The sequence below is a fragment of the Malaclemys terrapin genome, chromosome 10, assembly GCF_027887155.1.
Source record: "Malaclemys terrapin pileata isolate rMalTer1 chromosome 10, rMalTer1.hap1, whole genome shotgun sequence".
In the NCBI taxonomy this organism is placed as follows: Eukaryota; Metazoa; Chordata; order Testudines; family Emydidae; genus Malaclemys; species Malaclemys terrapin.
Genome location: NC_071514.1, coordinates 1,642,290 through 1,668,891, shown reverse-complemented (window position 1 = coordinate 1,668,891; position 26,602 = coordinate 1,642,290). Strand labels below are relative to the sequence as shown.

General features: G+C 50.3%; 1 protein-coding gene across 4 annotated transcripts in view; it reads left to right on the top strand.

The window, feature by feature from the left end:
• The window catches only part of FRMD5 (FERM domain containing 5), a 285,564-nt gene that overhangs the window by 251,365 nt on the left and 7,597 nt on the right, over positions 1–26,602 (top strand). For 2 of the 4 annotated variants that reach the window (XM_054042335.1, XM_054042333.1), the window contains exons 8-13: positions 784–872; positions 6,071–6,134; positions 7,032–7,123; positions 15,418–15,492; positions 16,383–16,451; positions 18,847–18,953. In XM_054042335.1, coding sequence (XP_053898310.1) covers positions 784–872; positions 6,071–6,134; positions 7,032–7,123; positions 15,418–15,492; positions 16,383–16,451; positions 18,847–18,953 — 496 coding nt within the window. Of the gene's footprint in view, positions 1–783; positions 873–5,426; positions 5,488–6,070; positions 6,135–7,031; positions 7,124–15,417; positions 15,493–16,382; positions 16,452–18,846; positions 18,954–26,602 lie in introns of all 4 variants that reach the window. The other 2 variants (XM_054042334.1, XM_054042336.1) reach the window with 2 other exon arrangements.

Sequence of the window (26,602 nt, the reverse complement as noted above, 5' to 3'; positions counted from 1 at the left end):
AGGGAGGACTCCCCCTAGCTCTCTCACTGCAGCAGCCTGGGGCTGGGGAAGAGGTGCCTTTCCGTGTTGCGGCAGCTCTGGCGGGGCCGGGGGAGAGGCACCTCTCCCGTCTGCACGGCCTTTAATAGCCTGCTGTGCGGCCGCACAGCTTAGAGGGAACTTAGGTTAGGGCGTGGGTTGAAAATCCAATTTATAAAAGAAAGAAACCTTCAGTTTGACCTACACAGCGCCTACTGTTGTCCATCATATTTTAAAAAGCTGACACGTTTTTTTCCACAAGTGCCAAGACAATTAATGTTACCTTCACTAGAGCCTAAACATTATGATTCCATTAAACTGCTGACTCGCACTGTACATGACACTATTTATTGCTTTTAAAAGTGTCTTGATGCTTCTCAGCTGGGCCTGTTGTACGTGCTGCTCAGATCTGCGCAACCAACAATTGAAGGTTTTCAAGTTTACTAATGAAAGTCAATCGGTGATATGTGGGAGCTTTCTTCATTGGTTAGCGCTACACAGTAAATCAGTAGTCCCACAGGTCTGGGAGTTGTATTGTATTTTCTGCTCACAAATTCTGCTGGACCAGTCATGTTTTTTGTGCTCCTGCAGATTCCAGTCTATAGGCAGGATGTCACGGTCTAAATAAAGCTGTCAGGACTGTTCTGTTGGCATAATTTAAGAGGGAAGATTCATTACCACCACCTTATTCAGGACTGAGTGTTGCTATTGATGTGTAAACTTTGCCGCGCTGCAACGTTTTGATGCGATCTTATTGTGTTCCAGGATGTGTCAGGAAATGCGGCATTTTTGGCCTTCACTCCCTTTGGTTTTGTTGTTCTGCAGGGAAACAAGAGAATTCACTTCATCAAATGGTGAGTTCCCCCAATTTCAACCCGTTCTAGTGTTTACCTGTTTAAGATGCTTTTATCAAGCACTGGTAACTCACTATATTATTTCTCGTCGGGCTGGTCTACACTGGGGGGGGGGGGGGTGTGTGGATCGATCCAAGATACGCAACTTCAGCTACACGAATAGCGTAGCTGAGGTCGAAGTATCTTGGATCGAATTAGCTGGGGTCCAGATGGCACGGGATCGATGGCCGTGGCTCCCCTGTCGACTGCGCTACTGCCACTCGCTCTGGTGGAGTTCCGGAGTCGACGGTGAGCGCATTCGGGGATCGATATATCGTGTCTTAACGAGATGCGATATGTCGATCCCGGATAAATCGATTGCGACCCGCCGATACGGCGGGTAGTGAAGACGAACCCTTGATTGCAACAATAAGAAATGTATCCAAAGAACAAGGACAAAGTGCAGCATTAGCCGTGTTTCCTCAAATATAGCCGTGGCACGTTATAAATAGTAGAGCGCTAGGGTTAGCTTTTGAAAAGAGCTCCGCATTGACCTAACTTCCCTCCCATTGACAGCAATGGGAAAACTCCTGTTGACGAAAATGAAAGCAGAGTTAAGCCAATACCAAGTGCATTTGAAAATCCCATTCACAGTGTCTTCTATGAAGGCGTTAAAATTCACTGGGGAGTAAAAAAGCTACTTGTCCAACAAATGGCACTGACAAGCGGGATTGCTCGGGGTGTCCGTAAGCCTCTGACTGCCAGAAACTGGGAATGGGCGACAGGGGATGGATCACTTGATGATTCCCTGCTCTGTTCACTCCCTCTGGGGCACCTGGCATTGGCCACTGTCGGAAGACAGGGTACTGGGCTGGATGGACCTTTGGTCTGACCCAGTCTGGCCGTTCTGATGCAAGACTAGTGACCGGAATTTAGTTCGGAATTCCCTGTTGGGAAAAAGAAGAGAGAGGCTAGTTTGGGATGGTTGGAGGAGCAAAACAAGAAAATCAGTGCTGTGTGAGGGTAGTCCTCTACCCATAATGACTTTACCCCCGGGTTAGCTGTTGCTAGCAATTTCATCTGTTAAAAACTTATTTAGAAATATTTATATTAATCGAGCCAGATTCCGATCTCAATGATACTTATGTCAATTAGAATAACTCCTTTTAAATCTGGAGTCACTGGGAGCTGACTGTCTCCAAGACCCCCTTATGGGAAGGGTTAGTTGGCAGGTGTGGACGAGTCATGAGCATTAGTTGCATGTTCACTCCAAGCACAGTAACAAGCCACATGTCTTTGAGTGTGTCAATAATTAGGAAGAGAATAAACAGACCTCTCCTCTTTTCTCACTGATGGAGGTTTGAGGGGTGGTTTGTCCTGTAGTTGTCATTTCTCAGCCATGGAGATCTGTCTGTCTCTTGAGTGAGGGAGGTCACATTTTGGGCCTAGACTGCTTGTCAGAGACCCTTAAGCTTGTCTCACCTCCACCTTCCTGCTTTCTCTCTCAACCCCTTGATGTTTCTTCCCATGAAAATGTCTGTCTCATACACCGCTGTATTTTCTGCTTTGATGGCCTGATAGGCACTGTCCCATTTGTTTAATATGCTCTGGGTCATCTCCAATCACAGGCACTAATGTGTGTGTCTTGACCCTGGCATCTCCTCAATTGGCCTATTCTGCCCATTTGATATGTAAGACGTGCAGCTTTGTAACACCCTGTGGAAGGTGTTTATATCAGGGGACAATTTACAGTCAGTTCCATATACAGGTACCTACTTCCCACCTCATCCACAGTCTTAGTGAGTCCAGGTTACTGCACCTTCAATATGTGCAATGGGCAAAATTCCCCTCCGGGCAGAGAGCCTGCCCTTCATACCCCTGGAAGCAGCCTCCCATAGGACCTTAGAGGAAATCCTGCATTTCTCTTTGCAGCCTGGGTAGCAGAACTGATGCATTTCTGCTGTGCATTTGGCCAGCTGAGCAGGGTTTCAGAGGGAGCAGAGTCCCCTGCATTGGGCCAGAGGATTTGCTGCTATGCAAGGGCCTCTGGTGCATTCCCAAACCAAGTGAGAATCTGGCGTTGGGGAAGAGGAGGTCTTCCCGCTTTCCCTGTCGTAGACCCCCTCGTGGCCAGCTGAGCGATTCCTGCTGGGCAGAAGGTTTGTCCTTTGCTGGGCAATTGAACTGGGGCTTAAGAGGCAGATTTTTAAAGGCATTGAGTAACTTAAGGATGCAGACAGGCACCTCCTGGGGTTTTCTGGCTGGGGTGAATTTCACACTATATACATGAAAGAAAGAGAAACACATTTGGGATGCTGCCAAACGGAACCTCATCAGGAACAAAGATCATCTCCTCACATCCATAAACCCCAATGCGTGTTAGCCCGATTGCACTAGTATTTTGTGCACGATTCCTGACTCCTCGTGCGATGAACTAACTGCAAGGTGTTCCAGTGGTGACCAGACAGCTCTGCAGTGTGATGGTGAGTTGGCCATGTTCACGCTGCACTTTGCACATGGGAAGCCCTTGATATCGTTCTTACTGCCCTCTTATTTGGTGTATTTATAAAATCTGAGTATATTTCATAGATTCATAGATTCATAGATTCTAGGACTGGAAGGGACCTCGAGAGGTCATCGAGTCCAGTCCCCTGCCCGCATGGCAGGACCAAATACTTCTTAATACTAATGTCATGCTGTTTTACTGAGGCTCAGTACGGCCTCTTCAGTGATTACAAATTCACATGATTTAAAAGTAACAATCAATGGAATAGGGAGCCCATTGCACTGTGTTTACTTTATATGGAGTGGGCTAAATTCTGCTGTAAAGTCCAGTTGTGCACGCCACGGACAGAGTCTGGGTCGTGTGCGTTTCCTGGGCACTGTCAGAATCTCCCTTCCCCAGTCTCTGTCTTGTGCAAAGATCATAGTAACCGTTTGTCAGCTGCTTCAATCGACTGGTGGCAGAACAGGAGGCTCGGTGGATATATTTAGGAACATGGCATAGGTCTCTGGTTATGGGATTATTCAAAGGTGTCTGGATGGTTAGTAATAATTATGTGATGGGGTTTGACTGTGTGTTCAGCCTGGGATCTGGGCACATCTCTTTTTTTGGCAGGTTTTGCTTCTCCCTTTCGCCCTTTCCCCTCCCCAAAGGAGAATTTGTGTAACTTGCTCTTTTCATCCCCCACAAGGAGAAATATACAAGTGTTTCCCCTGCCTAGAGTAACTGAATATTTTAGTGTATGGTACAGAGCAGCTCTCCTATATAGGCCATGATACACGGGGCATGTGAGGACAGGACCTGGGAATCTAAGTGAAATGAATTTGCCAATTAACTGTTAGTTGTAAATTCCTTTTAGATCGTCTCTCCCGTTAGGGGGAGGAGTTAATCCTGTTCCACTTCGGCCCCGCAGCTGAGACCATGTTTGAAGAACCGACTCAAAGCATTGTTTGAAACGGGTTTGAGCTAATTAGGCCTAGAGATGGTTTGGCCACTGTGCATGAATGGGGCCAAACTGTGACTAGACAGACGCTAAATGGTTGTGCCCCAACTTTATTTAAATCCGCATTGGCTCCAAGTACCCCGGCCAGCCAAGCCATGTCTAGAAGGAATTCGCTTGAACTGGTTTAACATTGGATGGGTTAAACTGGTTAATCAAATGTGGCTCCCAACCCACTAGAGAGAGCTGGGGCACTTCAGGACACCCTGACCACGTCTGTTCATTAACAAAAACAGGCTCAGTCTTTTTAGCCTTTCCTTTAGGAGAACTTTTCTTAAACTCTGGGATCATCATATTTGGTTAAGATCTTTCTGCAGAGCTGCCCAGCGAGCTTACACTGGCTGGTCTCAAAATGGGGCTTCTTGCCAGCTTAACCCTTTAGATACTCTAGAGATCTATAGGGCTTATCCTGCATTTCTTGCACATCGAGCATTTCCATTGATTTCAGTGGGCACTGTGGATACAGGATTGGGTTCATGCCGTGTGCACATGTGGGTTTTTCAAGATTCCAGCAATTGATGACTCCCACAAATTGCATGCGTATTTTCTGTATTTGCAAAGCCTTATGTTAGCATGTGCAGTCAGACGACTGCGCGCACACATCCTGGTAACGATGTTTGTGATGCATGGTTAGGCATGCAGTTACCTGGGTTGTGCACATAAGCGGTTTTGCTGGTGCAAAGGGTACATTTTGCCTGATTGACCTGTTGCATGAGCCATTGGAAGTGTCTCACAAACATAGAATATTCATGCTCTTAAGCATTAATTGGTAAGTAGTCCGGAAAATGCCATAAACAGAAATGAAAATGCAATGTAAATGCAAACCCCAGCTGCCTCACAGATACACAAAGTGTCTGTTAAATCGAGGAAGTCCTCTTAAATGCTGCCAGTAAGTTAACTCTAGGCGCTCTGAACTCTGCCCTCTCCAGGGCAATGGTATTTTCCTTTGAAAGGGTGACTAAACCCAAACGCAGTGTTCTAGCTAAGATCTAACCCATGCAATGTACAGTTGCTTTGTATTCTATCCCACTGTTGATGCATCCCAGTATCCTGTTTGCCTTTTTTACTGCAGCCACACACTGGGCTGATGGCTTCAAGGATTTTTCTACAATAACCCCTAAACCCCTTTCCTGGTCAGTACGCTGCATGACTGTTCCATGTAATATGTACTCTCTATATTTGGTTTGTTGCCCCAGACTTATCATTTTTTACATTTGTCTACATTAAACTGCATTGTCCATGTATTGGCCCAGTCACCTGAAAGACCCCCCAAACCCTCTGAATCTGGTTGCATTGTTCCTCATTCTTCGCTGTATCTCAAATTTTGGCCTCATCAGCTCAGTGTGGTATCTTACATTTGATATTTTCATCCAGATAATGCACATATATAAGCAAAGTTCTCAGACGACTCCTGGACATTCCCCTGCGAATCACATTCCATCCCGAGACGTTCCCCTTTCCAGCCACTGTCTATGAGCCAGGAGTCCTCTTATCACTCTCTTACCCTTCGGACGAACTGAAAAATATGGCTTTGAGACTGTTCCAACTACTGTTCTGAAAATAGTCTATTGATTAACTTGGTGTTTCATACAAACAATTTGGCTTAATTTGTGCATATTCCCAGGTCCAATTCCACTGTGTGTGGGTTCTGCATTAATGAGAGTGAGATGGGTGATGAGCAACAGGTCTGTTACATACGTGGTTTTGTAATTTTAGGAACGAGGTAGCCAAAATGAAATTCGAAGGAAAGACATTCTGTTTATATGTAAGTCAGAAAGAGGTGAGTGGATTTTCTCCTCATTTCAGTACTCACTAGGTATAGTCTTTACTTCTGCCTCAAATATTAAACATTTGCTATTGTGTCTGGTAGAAAAAATAAACCCAGCTCCCGAAGTCTGTTCCAGAACTAAGAAGCTGCATTTAATCATGGAAGCAGAGACATGTAGGACTGGAAGGGACCTCGAGAGGTCATCTAGTCCAGTCCCCTGCACTCAAGGCAGGACTAAGTAATAACTGTTTTATTTCTGCTTTGCAGCCGCCTTCTGTAATCACCCAGTTAGGGTCTGATCTCTGTTGGCTCCAAGGAAAGCAAGATCCAGCCCTTACTTACAAAATACAAATGAAGGCTATGACATGTATTTAAAAAATATACGCAAATCTTTCAGTGGCAAACAAAATGGCCTTTCGGACCATTGCAAGGGTCAGAACATTCAGGTATCTCTTAGAATGGCATCCAGTTCGATATCTGTGTCATCTGCTCAGGACAGGGCTTCACACTGCATTTCGGGGTGTTATTTCTCAGGTCCACGTTATCCCTGCCCATCCCAGTCAGACCTGGCTATCTAAAGGAGTGTGCACATTTCGATTTCGAAATGGGTTTAAGTACAGTACAGCACATGAGAGATAGTTAGCTAATCCCTGTGAATTTTTAAAATATATATTTTTGGATACACAGGAATATGGATGAACCAAGCATCAGGTAATTGCGTCTTTACCCGTGGAAATCAGACATATTTCCAGCTGGGTCAGTCAGTCAGATACATTCTTCCATGTTTTGTGGCGATTCCTGAAGGTTTGTGTGTAATAAATGAGCTGTTTTAGTTTCAGCTGCCCTGCAGATTGTAAACATGCCACCTGCTAACCACACTCAGTTGTTTCCATGTGGAATTTTTTGTAGGAAAAGAAAATTGCTCTTACCTATTTTGCTCCAACACCAGAAGCGTGCAAGCATCTCTGGAAATGTGGGATAGAAAACCAAGCTTTTTACAAGTAAGTACAAAGATTATTAGCAAAAAGACTAACACGGCTGCTACTTTGAAACCAAAGATTATTAGGAGTTTTTTAAACTGTTTCATACTGTACATTTTCTGTGGGCAGGTACAATCCCACATAGCAACGGACCTTGTATGAACATGCGATTGTAGCATCAAGGCAGCACAGAATCCGATTCAAATCCAAACCAGCTCCTTCCATGCCTCCACCCAGGTCACTCACCTCCCTCTGCTCAGGCCGGGAGGAAAGGAGCCCTGCTCTGCTGGAGTTTAGCAGATCTCAGGGGGGTTTCCATAGCTGTGACTTTTTTTTTTTATGTGGCTGGGTGGTTAGCCTGACGCACAACCATTGGTCCGTGGCTCCTTATTCAATACATTTGGAACAGCCCATACTGTGTTTGGGGTTCCCTCATCCGCCACCCGAGGGACACGCTGGTAGCTTAGGATGCCCCAGGAAAAAACCTGTATACTTGGACAGGCTTTAGCCCTGGTGGAAGACAGACAAGAGGAGGACAACAGGTGACGTATACGAATACCATGTTGCTGTCATGGAAATAGACTGTCATGGAGCAAGAAACATGGCCCTAGGCAGATGGAGGTGGACAACCTGGGTTGCCTCCTGTGTCACAGGGCACGAGAGCATCTAATTAAAAAAAAATAATGATTAGCAGGTCTGCCATCTGCCAAGGTGCCTACGCACCAGACTGGGAGCTTCCCGCCCCCTTCCTGGTTCTGGAATGCAGCCAAGTGCTTAGCATTTAAAACTTCCACTGCTAATTGCTTAGCCGTAAAAGTTTAATCAGGAAATTAAAACTTTAATTGTTTGGAGATTAAAACTTTAACGCTAAACAGCTGATAGAGACCAAGTCTGGCCTGGCTGGGCCCCCCCACATCATCACGACCAAGGGATGGCTGTATCAAACCTGAGCAGCACTGTGACCCCCTGAGCCCAGCCTGCCCCCCGGGACCGGAGCTACAGGAGCCAGTGTAGAGCAGGTGCTGCAACCCCCAGCTCATGTCCTCCCACCGCTCTGGGGGCAGGACCCAAATTCCCGGCCTTCCAGGGGACCCTTTGACACATTCTGGCAACCCAGTTTGGGGTCGCGACCCATGGGTTGATAGAGCCTGCCTTTGAGTGCTCGGCTACAGCAAATACAGCGCTAAACCTCACCAGTGCAGAGAGATCAGGCACGTCCTTGCTTATAACAAACGGGCCAGATCCCCAGCGGTGCCAGAGCTGTGTCCGCACACCTGGAGACGGGCTGGGGCTTCAGTGACTCCAAGCCACTGACCATGGGGGTGCTGGAGGGTGAACCGGCCCCTGGCACAAAGTGAAACAGCTTCCCTTGGGGGTTATCCGATCCCTTTCCCCGCTCCACTAGCTGGGATCTCCAGAGCCCAGCACACCTGGATCCCCACCCCCGCCCTGTGCTAGCCAAGAAACCTCCAGTGGTAAGGAGTTCTCGTTTCCTGCCCGACGGCCGCTTTAAGCCCAGCAGCACGAAGGGTCTTGGAAGGACAGAGAATCGGGCCTGTGGCATCTCTCTTTTTTGTATTGATTTTACGTATCAGAAAGTTTGAGGCATCTAATGCAAATACAGCTCAGAGGGAAGAACTGAAAGAAGCGTGTTCCTGACCATGATTGGACACTTCAGGCCCTTCTCCCTTCTGAATAGAGAAGGAAGGATAGTGTAGGGGGCAGGATACTAGCCTGGGACTCCAGAAACCTGGGGTCAATTCCTATCTCTGCCACAGACTTCTTGTCTGACCATGGGCAAGTCACTTAATCCTTCTGTGCCTCAGTTCCCATCTGTACTATAGCAGTGGTTCCCAAACTGGGGTCTGTGAACCCCGGGGGGTTCGTGAAATGTTACAGGGGGTTCTCAAGAAAAAATTCCCTAATGGCGACAGAGCTGTCCCTAGGGACCCCGGGCAGCCTGGGGCCAGCAGCCCAGAGCCCCTGGACTTCTGAGAGCTAAGCAGATCAAAGCCAGCATATCTATCACACTGAGGAGATTTCAACTTCAAGACTCCTTATAAGAAATGGAAAGGGAGGTGGACATCTTTTGCTGTTTTTAAAGTTAAATAGGCAGCTAGTGTTGTTTTTAAAATGATTATGAAGAACAAGTTTAAGCTTTGTTGTAACGTGTATTGTTTGCCTGGACTGCTCAAGACCTGAATGCTTGTGTGGGAGGAACTCTGAGTTGGTTTCTTAAATACCTTCCTGCTGTTTCACATCTGATACTCCTTGATGAAACATAGGAGCCTTGTCTTATAACAGGCTTATTCAAAGTGATACAAGCTACGAAAGTGAGATCTTGGAAGAGTGTTGCTGTTTTCATAACGTAATAAAAATACTGTAATGATAAATAATTAATACTAAATAGTGTATAAGTATGTCATAAAAAGAAATTTTATATTCCCAAGATCACTGCTTTTATAATTTATACTCGGGTAAAGGAGAAAATCCCTGGAAATATTCATTTTTAGGAGGGGTTTGCAAGACTTGACATTTTAGTGAAAGGGGTTCACAGGTTGTTAAAGTTTGGGAACCACTGGACTATAGGGAACGACGGAGTCTTGTGAGGATAAAATCCATTAAAGATTGCAAGGCGCTCAGCTGTTACGGTGATAAGCCATATCAGTCCCCAGCCAGAGAGAACAGCCTTTAATTTATAGACCTTGTCTCGGGTGGGGGTTCTCGTTCTCAGTAATAACTGTAATCTCGGGTCCCTCGCTGTGAAATGATGTAGGCCCAGCTCTGCCCTTGAACGCAGGCAGCTTCCACTGATGGAACAAGCCCCAGGCAAAGGGGCAGCATGAGGCCGGTGCACCACTTAATTCCCACCCAATGACCCGACGTGGAGTTTGTAACGTGAACTCCTCAGAGCAGACGGCAAAGCACTGGGATAGTCCATCTCACGTTGCTCTTTTGTACATGATTATCTCAGGCCTCAAGAGTTTGTCATTAGTTTTGTCCCAAAGAGAGTTTCTGAAATTGCATCGGAGAGGACTGGACAGCTGTTGGAAGAGCCAGGGGTCGTACTGTGTCAGCTTTCTTGGGTGAAATCAAAAATGTTCAGTATACAACTGAAGAATGACAGTCCTGTGACATAAATGTACAGTGCTTTGTCACCCAATTCAGAACACCCCAGACAGACATTCCTTGTTTCCAAAGGAGAGAGGGAGAGCACCCGTTAGGGGCTGAAAAGTGGGGAAGCCTTTAGGGTAGAAATTGTTGCACCTTTATAAAACCGGAACTCTCTGGGATGCTTGTTTGGGAAAATAGGTCAGTTTTCTGTTCCTTTCTTCTTTTGATTAATTAGTTTGATCTTGAAAGAGTCAGGGTATAAAAGAAGTCACTTATCTATAAATCAGTAAGACATCAGATAGAACATTTTGGTTTCACCACACTGCTTTCTGTTTTACTTAAAAATAGACTGCTTTGTACTTTGTAATGAGTTTTATTTTAATCAGTGAGATGTAAGATAAAGTGTAATGGATTCACTTTGGGAATACTGCAATCAGCAGCTGCAATCATCAGGTTTCATGTCTCATTACGTGAACATGAAATGAAATTGCTCTATTGCTTTACAACTTTTTGTTACGACTAATGATGGTGGTGAATTACTGGTGGATTACGTGCCCATTAAAACTGACCGTGGTCTCATTCACGCTGCAGTGTGTATTCACTGCTCAATGGGGGTAATGCTGGATTCTCCTGGGATGACTGAGGAGCAAGTGGTGTCATCCCTCAGGGCTTTTGATGTATTTCTGACCAAAGTCGCATCCAGAAAGGTGCCAAGCTGCCTCCAGGTAGTGTGTGATCTGTGTACTCAGCATCCTTCCAATCAGAGGTTCTGGTAAGTATCTAAATATGCTGGAGAGTTTCAGCCCGTGCAGAAACCAAGCACAGAAGCTTGTTACTCGTCTCCTGGGATGCAGCGTTCTTGGCTTGGCCTGATGATGAAGTGTGATGCCTGTGTTCATTGTGTCCTGCCGTATCTGTGACTGCACAGCGTGGCAGAATGCCACCAGTGGCGAGCCAGAGGCTACTCAAACCTCCACCAGCATTTATCTAGTTATAACGTCTCGCTTAACTATTCCTACATCACCACCTAAAAAAGACTCTCCACCTCTCCCTCCTCTGGGTGCCCATTGCACTGGAGATGCTGTCTGAGCCCAGGTTCTCTTTCAAAGGGCTGCACCCTGGTTAAAGAGCAGCTCATCGTAATAGGCCTTTTCGGGTGCGTGGGTAAAGTTCAGGAAATGGGTCTGTCTCAGTTCTTGGCAGGTCGCCGAGGGAGGTACAGTATTAATGATTTGAGGGTGTGAATAGGTATAATTAGAACTCAAGCTCTTGGCTGTCCTTTCCGTTCTGTACCCGTCCTGCGTAAGCCACTTCTCTTCTCTCATTGTGTTCTGTATCTCAGCCGCCCGACTCTGAATTCTGTCTCATTACCATTCTCAGTCAGTGTCAGACTCCTATCCGCTGCTGCCGCTAAAGTTACATCTGGTCAGAGCTGTGAGCTCAATTGGAGAAGGGGAGAATGAAAGGCATGTGGCTGCCAGAGACCACTGGCTCTTCGCCTCCACCCTCTCCCTCATGAGCTGCTGTTGCATGAGGATAAACCGCAAATAGCTGAACTGTTTCTGGAGTTCATCACCTACTGCTAGCTCGGGGACGTGCAGACTCCCTGCCAAGCGACAGCTCCTCGCCCCATCGCCAGTTACCATTTTCTTGTCAGAGGATTGGGGGCAAGAGGCCATTAGATGAGGGGCCTGATCCTGCCCATGCTTTCTGGCAAGCATGTTGCAAGCACAAGCAGTCCTGTTAACATACATTGATTGTAGGAGTACCTCTGGGGGTTAATGGGACTGTTCAGAGCAGGCAGGTGCAGCAGTGTGCTCGGTGTTTGCAGGATGGGTTTGAGGGCACCCAACAGAGTGATGACATTCTTAAAAGCCACCTGGAATGGTGCAGCTGTCGTGAGATCATCTGTTCTTGTGAGATTTCTGCCATCTTGGGCTGGCCACATGCTATCTCCAGTCTGAATCAGATGCCTCCCCACTTTGGATCTGCACCAGAACCTGTAGGGATGGGATGGAAGCTGGGAATTTGAATTCCTGACATTTGGTGAGGAGGGAGGGTTGGATTTAGATAAATAAATAAATATATGGAGATACACCTATCTCATAGAACTGGAAGGGACCCCAAAATGTCATCAAGTCCAGCCCCCTGCCTTCACTAACAGGACCAAGTACTGATTTTTGCCCCAAATCCCTAAATGGCCCCCTCAAGGATTGAACTCACAACCCTGGGTTTAGCAGGCCAATGCTCAAACCACTGAGCTATCCCTCCCCCCAGGTCAGTTTCTAGGTCAGGGCTTTTCCTGATTGTAACTGGAGCTGGTACAAAAATGGATTTTGAACATTCTGTGAAAATTGTTTGGAAGAAAAGGAAGAAAAATTTTATGTCCATGAATTTTTTCACGCAGTTTTGGTTCTTTTGTCAAAACTCAATGTTTGTTCAGTAGTTGAAACAGAACATTTTCCATTTGTGATGGACAAAGCCTGAAAAATGTAATCTGCTTCTGTCAGTAAAAAGGTGGAAGAACCCACCTCCTTCGGTGGAAAAAAGTTTTGACGACAAAGGTTCAATCAGCTCCAATTATGAGTACAGTAAAAGCAGCTGTTTGTTTCCCCGGGGAAGGGGTAGCGAAAGGCGGAGGGGCAGGCCTGCCCAGGTATGCTGTGTGTCAGGGAGCCCACACGGGCTGCGTTCCCTTCCTTGCACGCTGTAGAAGTGGTGAGGCCAGTGGCTCGGGGAAAGACATTCGTTGCCCTGCGACCGCACCAGTGTCACTGTTCTGTGCTGCGTTTCCAGTAAGCTCCGTCACGAGAACATTCTGAAAACACTTAAGTAATGTTGCCTGAAAGCGTGTACCCAGCTTTGTCCTGTAGAGATCACAGCGACAGCGAAACGCCATTTATAGCAGGGCTGCCCTGCGAGCGGATTTGGGCCCAGTCCTGGGAGGAGCCAAGCAGCTGCAAATGCTCTCTGAGGTGGTGGGAGCTGCAGGGTCTCGGGATCGGCCCGTTGTTCTGGGCAGTTCCTTGCCAGTGATGGTTTGGGGTTAATTGAGGTCACACATAAAGTCCATAGTTAAATCATTTCAAGTCGGAGTCATTGTATGGGGATGTCCCACAGGCCACCCTACCCTGACAAGCGCTGGTATACGATAAGCTAGCAGCAACCCTTCAGCACCTTCCAGAGCTCACTGGACATTTACATACAGAAGCCACAGCAACATCACTAACCAAACAAACTCCAGGCTGGCTAGTGCTGACAGTTTCTTCGTCCAGCTCCTCCGGCTCCGGCTGCACAAAGAAAGGGGTATTTGCTGTACAGGACGTTTTGTAGACTAGCCGTTTTCTCCGTGGCCGGCACTTCCTGCGTGCTCATACGTGATCCAGGAGGGGGGCGTTGATTTCTCCTCCATTTATTTTGCCTGTTTTCAGGAAATGTCCTGAAATCGGGATTCTGGTGTAGATTTTGCAGTTCTGCTTTGGGGCAAAAACCTGCAAAAGGTCGCCATTTCCCCCCCAAAATATGCAATTGTCTTCATGGAACAGAAAAGCAAAGCCCCCCAGCTGTGCGGCTTTCCTGCTCCGTGGCGGCTGTATGGGGGGGGCCTCTTGTGCCACGGGAAGTAGATTGAAGAGCCAGTGTGTTGTCCATTCCTGTTCCTAGTGCATTACCCCTGCCAGCTCCTCTGACTGACCCAGACGTGGCCGGACCATGGGGTTCCCCTGAGTGGGTTGGAAGGGTGGCGCAGTTCCATGCGGGGCTCCGTGAGCACTGCCTGCAGTGGGGGCTGGGGTCAGAATCCAGGTGAGCGAGGCCTGGGGGGTGCACCCAGCACTGCATGAATGTATCTGCCACTCTGCCCCTGTGGGAAGAGAACGTGGGCGCACAGAGTGTGAGGCTGGAGCAGTCTGCATGCTGTGAGGAGCAGCTGCACGCCTGGATGGAGGGATCCCCTAGTCCCTGGAGATCCCATCACAGTAATTTGGGCTAGGTCCTGGGAAGCAGATTGTGCCCAAAGTAAGTTTGCTGCGGGCGGGGGAGGAAATAGAGAGCCAGGTTCTCCCCTCTGCCTGAGCAGAGCTGAGAGGCGAGGGCTGCAGGGAGCGGGCTTCCAGGTGGGGACCTGCTCCAGTTTGTGCCCCTGGAGAATAGGTGTAGCGGAGCTCCACCCCTCCCTTCCTGGGGACGTTCCCACGCCTTCCCCCCTGTGCCAGGTGTGGGAGGAGACGGTTATACAGCTCCCCCGTGTGAGGGGGGTTCTCCTGCGCCCAGCTCTGACCAGAACACAGCCACTGTGCAGTGCCCTAGTGACCTGGGGCAGGCAGCCAGCCGAATTCCTGTCACCAGCGCAGGGTCGACCCCCATTGTTAACCGCTTGCACAGTCCGGTTGTGCCTGTGTCGGCCTCAGAAGTTGCCTCCTTTGTGCGCTGTTCTAGTGAACGTCTGCGGCAGGGACTGTCGCTGTGGTGTGAGGACAGTCCGGTCACACCGTGCCCGTGTGACTGTGTCGGACGTACAGTGCGGTGGGGCTGCAGTGACCCCAAAGGCATCTGTGCCCACCCTGAGTGGCCGTGTCCCTGGGACGTGGGTTACATGGTTACCATTCAGGGCTGTGTTAATGATGTGGGCTGGCTGTTTCCCTCGAGTTCAGGGCTGAGCCCTGTTTCACAGGTGGCTAACGGTTTGCCGGCAGCTCCGTGCTCCAGCACTCCAGGGAGGCGGGGAGGGAGCTGGCTCGGAGCAAGGAGACCAGACTGGCACATTTTGAGCTGCGTTAGACAGTAACACGGTGTTACTTGCAATGGAAGTGCCTGCTCCTGAGAGGGCCTGATTCCCTGGGGGCTGGGGGTGCTCAGAACCGCTCCCTGTTTGATGGCAGTTGGTATTGTCCAGATCCGAACGCCCTCACTGAGTCCTTGTGTAGATTTCGCAGAGTTTTTCAGGGTCCTGCTCTCTGCTGCCACCTGAGTTTGGAAGCTCAGACTGCGGGTAGGGGCCGCGGAAGGGAAGGCGCTGTCTGTCATGGCTCCGTTTGAGGGTGCACTGGTCGATTGTTTAATAGAACCAGCTGCACCCCAAAGGCCAGGGCGGCCGCTCTTGGTAAAACATGGCCAGCACGCCGCGTCACATCCATCGGCATTGACCTGCCGCAGCCCGGCCTGTTTGTGGACGGTTCTCCATGTCCTTGGTGTTGTTTCAGGTTGGAGAAGTCAAGCCAGGTCCGCACAGTATCCAGCAGCAACCTGTTCTTTAAAGGAAGCCGGTTCCGATACAGGTAAATAATGACAGTAAGTAGCAGTTACTGGATCTATTTTCAGTGGTGGTGGATGTAGCAGCTTCTTGACTGCTTAAATACAAGACTTTTCTGAATGTCTTTCTGAAAAGAGACTCCTTTGTCGCAGGAGATTTTTGTATCAAAGCATTTCCAGGTAGCCACGTAACCTAATCATCCTTTTATGTTCCCTTGGATTTGGTTTTATTTTGCTACATGTTATTCCCAGTTTTATCCCTTATACCCCTCTTACCTCAACAGACCAAAAAGAGAGAGAGAGAAAATTGCAGCTGATTTTTAAAAATACAACAGTGTGTTGAAACATTCCAGTTACTAAAAGATGATGTTCCTTCCTGCATCTGAAGCAGAAGTTTAGATGCTGAATTTTAGCAGGCTGTAATGAACGATCAAAGTGTGGGATGCCGCCAAGCGTTAGAGATTTGTAAGAGGCTCCAAACGTTGTGGAGACATTGGGCCAAATTCTGTTCTCACGCACACGTGCGTCCATCTGGAGTGGCCCCTGTTGTTTGATGTTCAGAATCCTACACATTAGAGGAGAATTAAATTTCACTCAGGTGGGACGTGCATTCCAGGAGGCGGGACTGACCGATCGAACAGGACGTCACCGAAAGGGGTGCTGCCCTTTGGGAACCCCAAACCTGTTCATTTTTAGCAAATGTCTGTCTTTTCCTCTCCGTTTGGAGGCTGTTTGCCCACGGCGCTCGATGCCCGTGTGTGAGACTGGAGTAGGTCTGGAGTTCTGTTGGGGGATGTACTGTTATGGAGGGCGAGGGCAAAGGGGTGACTGTTTATCAGAGCAGTAGAAAAATCTCGGCAATAGCCAGAATGCTTTTTCAGTTCTTGCCCTGTTTCTGTTCTTGAACCACTTGCAGTGGCCGAGTTGCAAAAGAAGTGATGGAATCTAGTGCCAAGATCAAGAGGGAGCCCCCAGAAATTCACAGGTAAGAACCATCAACAACTTCATAGCAGAGTCGTGGACACGAGGTGCATTGATCTACAACATCTCACCTTGATTTCAGTCCCGCCTAAAGTGTTGGGAATATCCTGTAGTCAGCCAGAGCGTGGCAAGTGCTCTTTCAGGCTGCTTCCTGCATGAATAGGGTGCATATCACTGGGGTACCATTCCTGAGCAGAGGTTGGTAGTAAAAGGGCTTTGTTAGCTGGAAAGGAAACTGGTTCACTTCTATTTCATCTTACGGTAACACTGAGCACTTCTTGCAGTCTGGTCCTCGGGCAGCGCTGGCATTGGGGTTGGATTCTTGGGCTGAGTGTGGTGTTTCAGGTCATAGCGGCTTGTTTAAACACATTGCTAATGAGCTTTGCTGCTGTGACTAGACAGTGGGTGAAACCCTGGCCCCATCGAAGTCAATGTAAGTTTTGTCATTAAGGACATAAGAACGGCCATAATGGGTGAGACCAATGGTCCATCTAGCCTAGCATCTTGTCTTCCGACGGGCCATTACCAAAGCTTCAGGGGCACTGTACAAAACAGGGCAATTTTGGAGAGACACGGCTTCTGCCAATCAGAGATTTAGGGTCACCCCAAACATGGGGTTACATCCCTGACCATCTTAGCTAATAGCCATTGATGGACCTATCTTCCATGAAATTACCTAGTTCTTTTCTGAACCCGAGTATACTTTGGGGCATCACAACATCCCATGGCAGTGAGTTCCATAGGTTAATTGTCCATTGTGTGGAGAAAGTATTTTCTCTTGTTTATATTAAACCTGCTGCCTATTCATTTCACCATGTGGTGCCTAGTTTTTGTATTGTGGGAAAAGGGAAGATAACACTTCTCTATGCACTTTCTCCACACCGGTCGTGACTGTACAGCCCTCTATCATATCCCCCTTTGGTTGTCCTTTTACTGAGCCGAGCAGTCTCTCCCCGTATGGAAGCTACTGCGTACCCTTGCTCAACCTTCTCCAGCTCCGCTATGTCCTTTGGAAAATGGGCAGCCAGAACTGGACACGATATTCAAAGGGGGTTTCTATGGTGGTTATGATCGTTTCTGTCTTATTTTCTTTGCCTTTCCTAATAGCTCCTAACATTGTTAGCCTTTTTCACCCCTGCTGGGGTCTTTTGTGTACTTTTACCCTCTGAAGGCAGCGCCCCGTCAGCAGCAGCACAGAAGTAAGGGTGGTAATACCCTGACCCCCCCCCCCCCTTGCAATCCTCCCACAACCTCTTTTGGGTCAGGACCCCTACAGTTACAACACTGTGAAATTTCAGATTTAAATAGCTGAACTCATGAAATTTACAATTTTAAAAACCCGGTGATCGTGAAACTGACCCAAATGGACCGTGAATTTGGTAGGGCCCTAACTATAATGTATCCGATACCTGCAAGCTGCTTCTCATCTGCATTACACACGTGTATCACAATCGCAGTTATCAGTCAGGCCCTGTGTGTAGTATGTGCGCCAGGCAAAAGGTTTCCCCAGCAGCTGCATTTGCTGCTCCTACGAGACCAAAAACCTGACAACCTGACTCAGCTTTAGGCTAGTCTGAAACCACCCTGAGAGCTTCGCCCGAGGAGGGGCTGCAGGTTTTAGCTGAAAGCCATCATGTCAAACGAACTCGTTGATTGAATGTCTGTGCGTCCATCCAGCTGTTGCTAAAAGTATCTGCGGATATTGGCGTTGGTTATTCTCTTCCTACCAGACATCACTGAGCCTAAGCTGAGGCCCCAGCACTGCCTGCCAAGGAGAGGTGGTTACTCTGGGGGAGACGTGCTTTGCCTGCATCTCTGCATAGCCACTGCTGCTCTGTTACCGGGACCTTGGAGTGGCGTTTTTGCTCCCAGTCATTCCCGTGCTTTTGACGGGGCTGAACAAGCAGCAGTTCTAAGACTTCTGCTGCCCCCAGGCCTGCCCCTCCTGAGCCAGAATTCCTCTGTGCCCCGGGGAGCAGAACGGGGGCCTGGCTTTGCTGTGCCTGCAGGGGGAGCCGCAAAGACGTAGTGTTGCACGTTTCTGGAAGAGACTCGCGTCCGTCTCAGTTTTGTAAGGAGGTTGTTTTCTGTCTGGTGTGGTGGGGTGGGGGGACTCCAGTGCTTGAAGGGGGGGAAATAATTACTTGTTTGAAACACCACTCTCAGCTCCCAGCATCCAGACCCTGCAGAGCTCAGGAAAGAAGCCAAAAGCGAAGCTGTGGGTGCACACATCCTGCATCTGGGCTCTCCACGCCTGGTCTGACCGCTCTGCACCCGACTCCTGCACGGCTGGCGCAGGAGAGCGCAGCTGTGCGTTTGCGCCTGGCTCTTCTGCCTCTCGCTTGGTTTCCTTTTACTAGTCCCTAGGTGTCGTGCTCATCTCTTCTCTTTCTCTACAGAGCTGGATTGGTTCCTAGCCGCAGCTGCCCTTCCATCACTCACGGGCCAAGACTCAGCAGTGTCCCCAGGACGCGAAGGCGAGCTGTTCACATCTCCATCATGGAAGGTGAGCTGAGGGCATGGATAACTCTGGCTGTGTTTTACCTGCATTCGCGGTGTTCCAGTCCCATTCTCCTCCTGCTCCGAGGGCAGTTAATGATGCGTCAGCTGGTTTAATGCTCCTAGTCCCCTCCTGAATGGAATAATTGCCAGTTAGAGCAGAGAATCCCCTGGCTGAGAGCAGAGGTATGCGGCTGCACACTCATTTGTGGCTCACCTAGGAATCCAGTGGATGTTTCTGCCCTGCCAGCTAGCAACGTATACACTGATTTCTTCTCCTCTGCTCCAGTCACTGGTAAAGGGGAGACGTCAGTCAGCAACAGGAGGCTGTAGCTACTCATCCGCTCGCAAGGGCCTGCTCAGGCAGGATCAAAGGGTCTAGCCAGATCGAGCAATGGGCCGTTCATCGCCATGACAGTAACAAGATTGGATCTTAGCAGCTTCTTGGCATTAGTCAAACGAAGGGGACGCCCAAGCAAGAGGGGTGGGTGGGTGGGTGTGGTTAAAGAGAGCTAAATGGACCCCAGAGGCCAAAGACCGATTATTTGTGGGTAGTTGACGCTAGGGTAATGCGCGTTTATCTGTGTAATGATGTATATTATATACCCAAACGGAGAGCGATGCACAGGCACGTATAGAGTTCTATAGGTACCACATACATACGGGTACAGACATGTATAAATATATATTGCACCAAAGGGAATAACGTGCTATTTTTAAAAAATTCCCAGTGGCCCAATCTAATGTTCTGATCTGAGAGCTGTGGACCAGCCTAGAGGGCTTGTGGTGCATTAGGGGAACGCACAGGAGTGTGGGGCTGGAGGAGACCTCGAGAGGTCACGTAGTTCAGCTCCCTGCACTGAGGCAGGACCGTGAAGCTAGAGCTTCCCTGACAGGGGTTTGTCCAACCTCTTCTTAGAAACCTGCAGTGACGGGGCTTCCACAGCCTCCCTCCGGAGCCTGCTCCAGGGCTTAACTACGGTTAGAAAGTTCTTCCTAAGCAGGGCCGGCTCCAGGCACCAGCAAACGAAGCAGGTGCTTGGGGCAGCCAATGGGAAGGGGCAGCACGTCCGGGTCTTTGGCGGCAATTCGGCGACGGGTGCCTCAGTCCCTCTGGGAGCGAAGGACCCGCTGCCGAATTGCCGCCGAAGAATGAAGCGGCGCGGTTGAGCTGCCGCCTAAGTGTCGCCGATTGTAGCTTTTTTTTTTTTTTCTTTTTCTTCGTTGCTTGGGGTGGCAAAAAAGCCTGAGCCGGCTCTGTTCCTAAGAGCCAATCTAAATCTCCTTGCTGCAAACTGAGCTGATGACTTCTTGTCCTACCCTCCGTGAACGTGGAGAACAATGAATCACCATCCTCTTTATAACGTATTTGACAACTGTTATCAGCACGCACACACACTCACACCACACACCCACAATTTTGTCTTCTCTAGATTAAACAATCCCAGTACTTCAACCTTTCCTCATCGCTCGTGTTTTCTAAACCTCTCGTTATTTTTGTTGCTCTCCTCTGGACTCTCCAATTAGAGAGTTCAGGGAAGCTGACGTAAGAGTTTAACAGGAGTTTCTGTATGTGCTGAATATCCCTGAGCCTGAGCTATCTGGGGCATTGATTACCATGAAAACATATTTCATTCATCATTACGAAAATATTGACCAAAAGAAAGGCTATCTCCATTATTTCCTTTCTATCTCCTACAACTGGAAGGGACCTTGAAAGGTCATCGAGTCCAGCCCCCTGTCTTCACTAGCAGGACCAAGTACTGATTTTTGCCCTAGATCCCTAAGTGGCCCCCTCAAGGATTGAACCCACAACCCTGGGTTTAGCAGGCCAGTGCTTAAACCACTGAGCTATCCCTCCCCCCTAACTGGTCACTTATAAGGAAAAAAAAATGGCTTTGGTCATTAACTCCCCCAAAAATCATAGGGCTCTTGTATAGTGACAGGATTGTTGGCTTTGTAGCAAGTCTGCACAGCAGAGGATAAATCAAATGTGTAGCAGAGTTGTTCCCTGTATTCTATAGGAGTACTTGTGGCACCTTAGAGACTAACAAATTTATTTCTCTAAGGTGCCACAAGTACTCCTGTTCTTTTTGAGGTTACAGACTAACACGGCTGCTACTCTGAAACCTGTATTTTATGGCAGTGCACTTAGCTGGAAGTACCTGAGGCCTGGGTTTTAATGCCACTCACCTAGAATTAACTCTGAATTCTCCCTAGAAATGAGTTTATAGCTTATTATAAGCAGAGTTGAGTGAACAATTCATAGCAAGTAATATGGCCATCTCATTTAGCTGCTTCTTCTCTTTGTCATTTTCTGTGAACAGCTTTCAAATTTCTCAGATATATTTGCTGTTTCAGATTATCTGTCAAAAACTTTCTGCAAATGATTCTTAGCCTGTCGGTGGTTCACGAGAAGTTTATTGTGCATATTTGATATTCAAAATGTATTTGTTTGATTAGACATGGAGATCACATGATTGTGTCTTGGTCCCTGACTGGATGCAGATGATTCTTCAACTCAGGCTTCCACGGGGATTCCTCGCTTGGAATCTCACTGACCCTCCTTTAATTGTGTCTGGAACATCTGTGATTGTGTTTTGCACACACACAACCTGCATTTGTGCATGCCAGACAGGGCACAGGCAGGGAGATTCTCCTCTGCACTCGCGTGTGAACACAGGTACGGCAGCCTGCTGAAAATGTGGCTGGGGGCCTGATGCTGATCTCTTATGGCGGCCAGTCCAGAGTCATTCCCAGGAAGGCGGTAGAGCTACGCCCGTGGACGTGAGATCAGAATCCGCCCCTGGCTCCTCGGCTGCCTAGGGACCTTCATTCCTGGGTTTCTTCGGGGATTCATTTAAAACCAAATCAGAACAATTGTTTTGAATTGTCAGGCTAACGTTGTGTGGGTTGAGAGAACTGCAGCTTGCTTTTAAGGTGACTGGTAGCTATTGACAGTCTTAGCCCTTGTGTAACAAACTGGTGGCCTGGGAATTTCCTTGGTTTCTTCACAACCTGTCTGCAGAGACAGAATCCCTGTGTGGGCTGCAGGCTGTGCAGTGATAACGCCCCCTTCCCCAACCACCGTCCTTCCCCTGCCCAGATCGTTGCTCTCTGCCGCCCACTTCAGAGGTGACGGTTTGGAACAGAAACCCTGCATTTTCAACACATGCACCGCCTTGTAGCCTGGGAACCTGTGCTAATGGGGATGAGAGGAGTGTGACTAACCCCCACCCCTCTACACACCCAGGCATCCCTTTGATAACGTACCCTAGGAGGCCCTGTGCAGAGGGGAGGAGGGGGATCTCACAGGGCTCCCCCATCACTAAAAACCTCGTGGCAGCTTTCAAATACAAATTAACATAGGGACGGTTGAATCACTGTCACTAACGCCCAGATGTTCGGTAGGAGTTCTGGGCAGCGAAAAGATTCCTGCTGGTGAAAGCGACACCATTGCTAAGTCTATCGGCTTCACTTAAATATCTGCCTGTGACTGAAAACAGCCCTTCCCAGTGACAGACAGATCTGTTCTCTGGCAGGAGAAGGGGAAAGGCATCCCGGCCAAACAGCTTCTTTCCTTCCCGGACAGCAGCTGCTGGTGCCAGGGAAAGGAAACGGTGGTGTGAATCCCAGGGGATAGCAGGTATGTTGGGCAGGGTTGCCTGCCAGTCGCGGTGTCCTAGCCCAAATAACACTTTCCGTGGGAAACACAAGCCCAACACAGCCCTGCACTCAGGTGCGTGCCAGGGCCAGGCAGCGGGAAGCGTGGTGCAGACCTAGACCCCATGGCAGATGCAGAATGCCCTTGTAAACAGGCTGGCGCACAGAACTGGGACTAATACAGAAAGACCCTCCTATGGGAAAGACTGGTGTGTCTCGGGGTTTCCCAAAAGCCAGTGTATTCCGGCTCCGACGCAGCACGATAGCAGGGCCCGGTCCTGCCCCCTTGTGGCCAGAGAGTTTTGCCACTGTCCTCAGTGGAGGCAGGATTGGGCATTATAGGGTGGGGGGGGTGGTCAAACTACGGCCCACGGGCTGGATCCGGCCCGTGGGATTGTCACCCCTGTGGCGCCGCGGGGCTAAGGCAGGCTCCCTGGCTGCCCTGGCCCCGCGCCGCTCCTGGAAGCGGCTGGCACCACGTCCCTGCGACCCCTTGGATAGAGGAGGAAGAGGGCTCTGCACACTGCCCTCACCTGCGGGTACCTCCCTCTGCAGCTCCCATTGGCTGGGAATGGGGAACCGTGGCCAATGGGAGCTTGGGAGGAGGTACCTGCAGGTGAGGGCAGAGCGTGGAGCCCTCTGTCCCCAGGGGTTGCAGGGACGTGGTGCCGGCTGCTTCTGGGAGCAGGGTTGCCTGCCAGTCGCTGTGTCCTAGCCCAAATACCACTTTCCGTGGGAAACACAAGCCCAACACAGGGCCTGCTGTGTTAGGCCTGCTGCGCACCGCTGCCACCCTGGAGCCACTCGAGGTAAGCCGGAGCCTGCACCCTGAACCCCTCCTGCACCTCAACCCCCTGCCCTCAGCCCCCTCCTGCACTCCGCACTCCTCCTGTACCTCAACCCCCTGCCCTGAGCCCCCTCCTGCACTCCGCACTCCCTCCTGCGCCCCAACCCCCTGCCCCACACATTCATGGCCCTGCATGCAATTTCCCCACCCAGATGTGGCCCTCAGGCCAAAAAGTCCCCCATCCCCCCCGTTCTAGGGGTGCTGAGTAGAGTGGGGATGGTCCCAGAGGAGGTGAAGGATTGGATTGCATACGGTGAATATCAGATTGTTCTGGGGGCGGGGAAGGGGGTCAGCCCAGGACCCCAGGACTTAGTGCGGTAGCACGGTCCAATGTGCCACAAAAGGATCCACTGCAAAGCAAGCAGGGAATTAAATAACTAACATTTCACACCATTATTCTACCCAACCCCCCGCTGCAGCTGCCTTTCCTCACGCTCACTTCAGCAACATGGAAGCCCAGAATAGCGCTGGCTCCCGGCTCAGCTCACCACAGTCATTTACGTCATTGCTGCCAGTGGGTGAAGCGGCTGCAGCCCTCACCCTGTGCATTCCTGCGGCGGCTCCGTCCCACGCTGGGCCGTGCCCTGCTGCCGCGCCCAGGGGAGCGGAGAGGCTGCAGGAAGGGGGCTAGTCCAAGGCCACCATGGTGAAGTGTCTGATAAAGATTAAGACGAAAGTTACTGTCCATCTGCGGATAATCAACCACTGCTACCGGGATGTGACGGTGCGAGTGCTGAGCGTGGGCCCCCAGCTGCTGGGCAAAGTGCTCGGTGCCTCACCTCTCCTCCCGGCCCTTCCCGGCTTTGCCCGCGCCGCGCCACGGGACCAGCGCGACGGGCTCACACCAGGTAACTAGCGGCCACGTCTCTGCTCAGCTTGGCCGAACATGCGCTGCTCCCCGCTCGCAGAGCCAGGCCTCAGGGAGGAGAGGAATGGGCACCCTTGCTCCTGGGTCAAATCCACATTGTGTTCCCTCCTGCGCTTTTACTGCGCTCTCCACCTGTGTCACCGCTGGGCCTGCATCACGGGGCTAAGTCCGGCTCCAGCCGTTCGCAGAAGTCAGCCTGGTTGGAACTGGTGGCTCAGCTCAGTCTCTTTTAGAGAGAAGAGCCAGGAGGGGTGGTGGGGGGCTGAATAGGAAGGGCCCCAGTGCAGGGCTGTATGGATTTGAGTGTCGTTCAGACACTTGCAGGTGCTCAGATACCAGCGTGATGGGCAGCAGCAGCAGAAAACGCAAAGCTGGCTGTGTAAGTCTCCAGCAGCGTCTGACAGGTGTTAGCGAACGTCCTGCCTCTGCCAGAAAGGGTCACGGCTGCAGACTGGGGGTTGGCCTCCTTAGAACAAAAATACCTGTCATGGTGAGAACGTTTTCATTGCTCTGCTGTGCTTAGCGCGGCGCCTTCCGGCATGTCGTCAGGCGGTGGTGGGCAAATGCCTCCTGGCTCATGGCATTCATTTGAAAATGAGTAGGCGTAGGAGGCAGTTCAGCGTGAGAGCTGGCAAAGCTCAAGGGCCTCCAGGAGCTGGAAAATGAGCGGGAAGATTCCACACTTGGCAGGTTCAGCCCCAACCCATCGGGCAGAGCGAGCGCTGGTGATTGCTCACTCCAGGGGAAACAGTAGCAGTGTTAGCTCTCCTGAAACGATCATGGTCTCGTCTTACCGCAGTCACGGGCAGGGGACGTGCCAAGGGGAAGGATGGGGACGGGGCACTTTTCGCTGTTACGGCTAAGGAGGAAATGCAGCCCTAGGCAGAGCGGCTGGTATGAGACCGAGGCCCCACTCCAGTCCTGCGTCAGCCTGAAGCTGTCTGGGTTTTGTACGTGCCTGTCCGCCCAGCAGGGCATTTCCCCGTGTGAGTTCTAGGCAATGCTATGGACCCTATTCCCAGAGGCACGTCCATCCCTTCCCACCGCCTGTGGGCGGCCGGCGTGCTGAGCTCATGCCCTTAGCGGCCAGCGTCTTCACACACGGGCCCTGTGACAGCAGAACCGTCTTCCTCCCTCTGCCACGGTCCTGGGGTCTTGGCGCTTCGCCAGCACAGGCAGCAGCACAACGTGATGGAGGCTGTTGCGCTACAGTTTAACGGCCCCCCTCTTGGAATTCACAGCCGCAGCAGAGGGCGATTTGTCTTCAGGCGGGCGCTAGAGAGGGCTCCGGCCATGGGTGGAAAGTCAGCAGGCAGGGTGGGGGCAGAGCTAAGGCTGGTGGTGGAAACATTAGTGTCTTTCCCAAATTTCTAGATTTTGGAGGGGGGAGGGGAAGGAGGTTGGCTTTTAGTGCCCGAGGACAGTCGCTCACCCTTGTTTTAAAGGGCCGGCTTGTCTCTCAGTATTTTGCCTGGGCAGTGGAGACACACCTACGGCACGTACGCGATGCTCATAGATGCTGTAGAGGGGCTAGGACTATTTTATACCATCCTTAAGCACTACATCAGGCTCTCACATACCGGGGTCTGATAGCGTGTGATGCCGGCGTGCCACTGGACGGGGATGCTGTAGGCAGCACATTAACACAGCCCACCGGCTTCAGTTACTCGCTCCGTGCAAACGCCATTCGGTTGATGTGCTACCAGCGGGGCTCAGAGCTGCAGGCAGCGGGCTGGTGCATTGGGTTTTGAACTAAGGCCCCTTAGGGTGCTCATTCGAATGGCTCAAGCTGCGCTTGCTGTCCCGGCACAGGCAGCGCTGGTCCGTGTGTCGGGCAGCTGGAGGGAGTGGGGTTTACGCCCTCGCTGCCCCACCTGCACAGACATTAGCCAGGGGGTTGAATTTTAAGTGGGCAGCAGCCTAGTGTCCCACTGCACTTATTCCTCCGTCACCCTTGCTGCCTGGGCCGGGGTCCCGAGCTGCCCCACAAAACCTTTTCAGCCTTAATTCATAGGAGCCGTCTTTCCCCGGATAGAAATGATTCCCTCCTAGGGGCAGGAGCAGGGAGGGGGCATTGCCAGTGTGTCCCCACGGCGCAGGCAGGGACCAGAGTTCAAAGCGCTAAAGCTGGGTGTTCCACATGAGCACACTGCTTGTCATGGGCTCTGCCAGCAGTATGGGGTCCAGTGATGGGGCGGCCCTGGGCTGGCAGCCCTACGTCATCCCTCAGGGGTTGGGCTGGGGCCTTGCTTAGCTGGGGTGTGTGGTGGGAAACTGG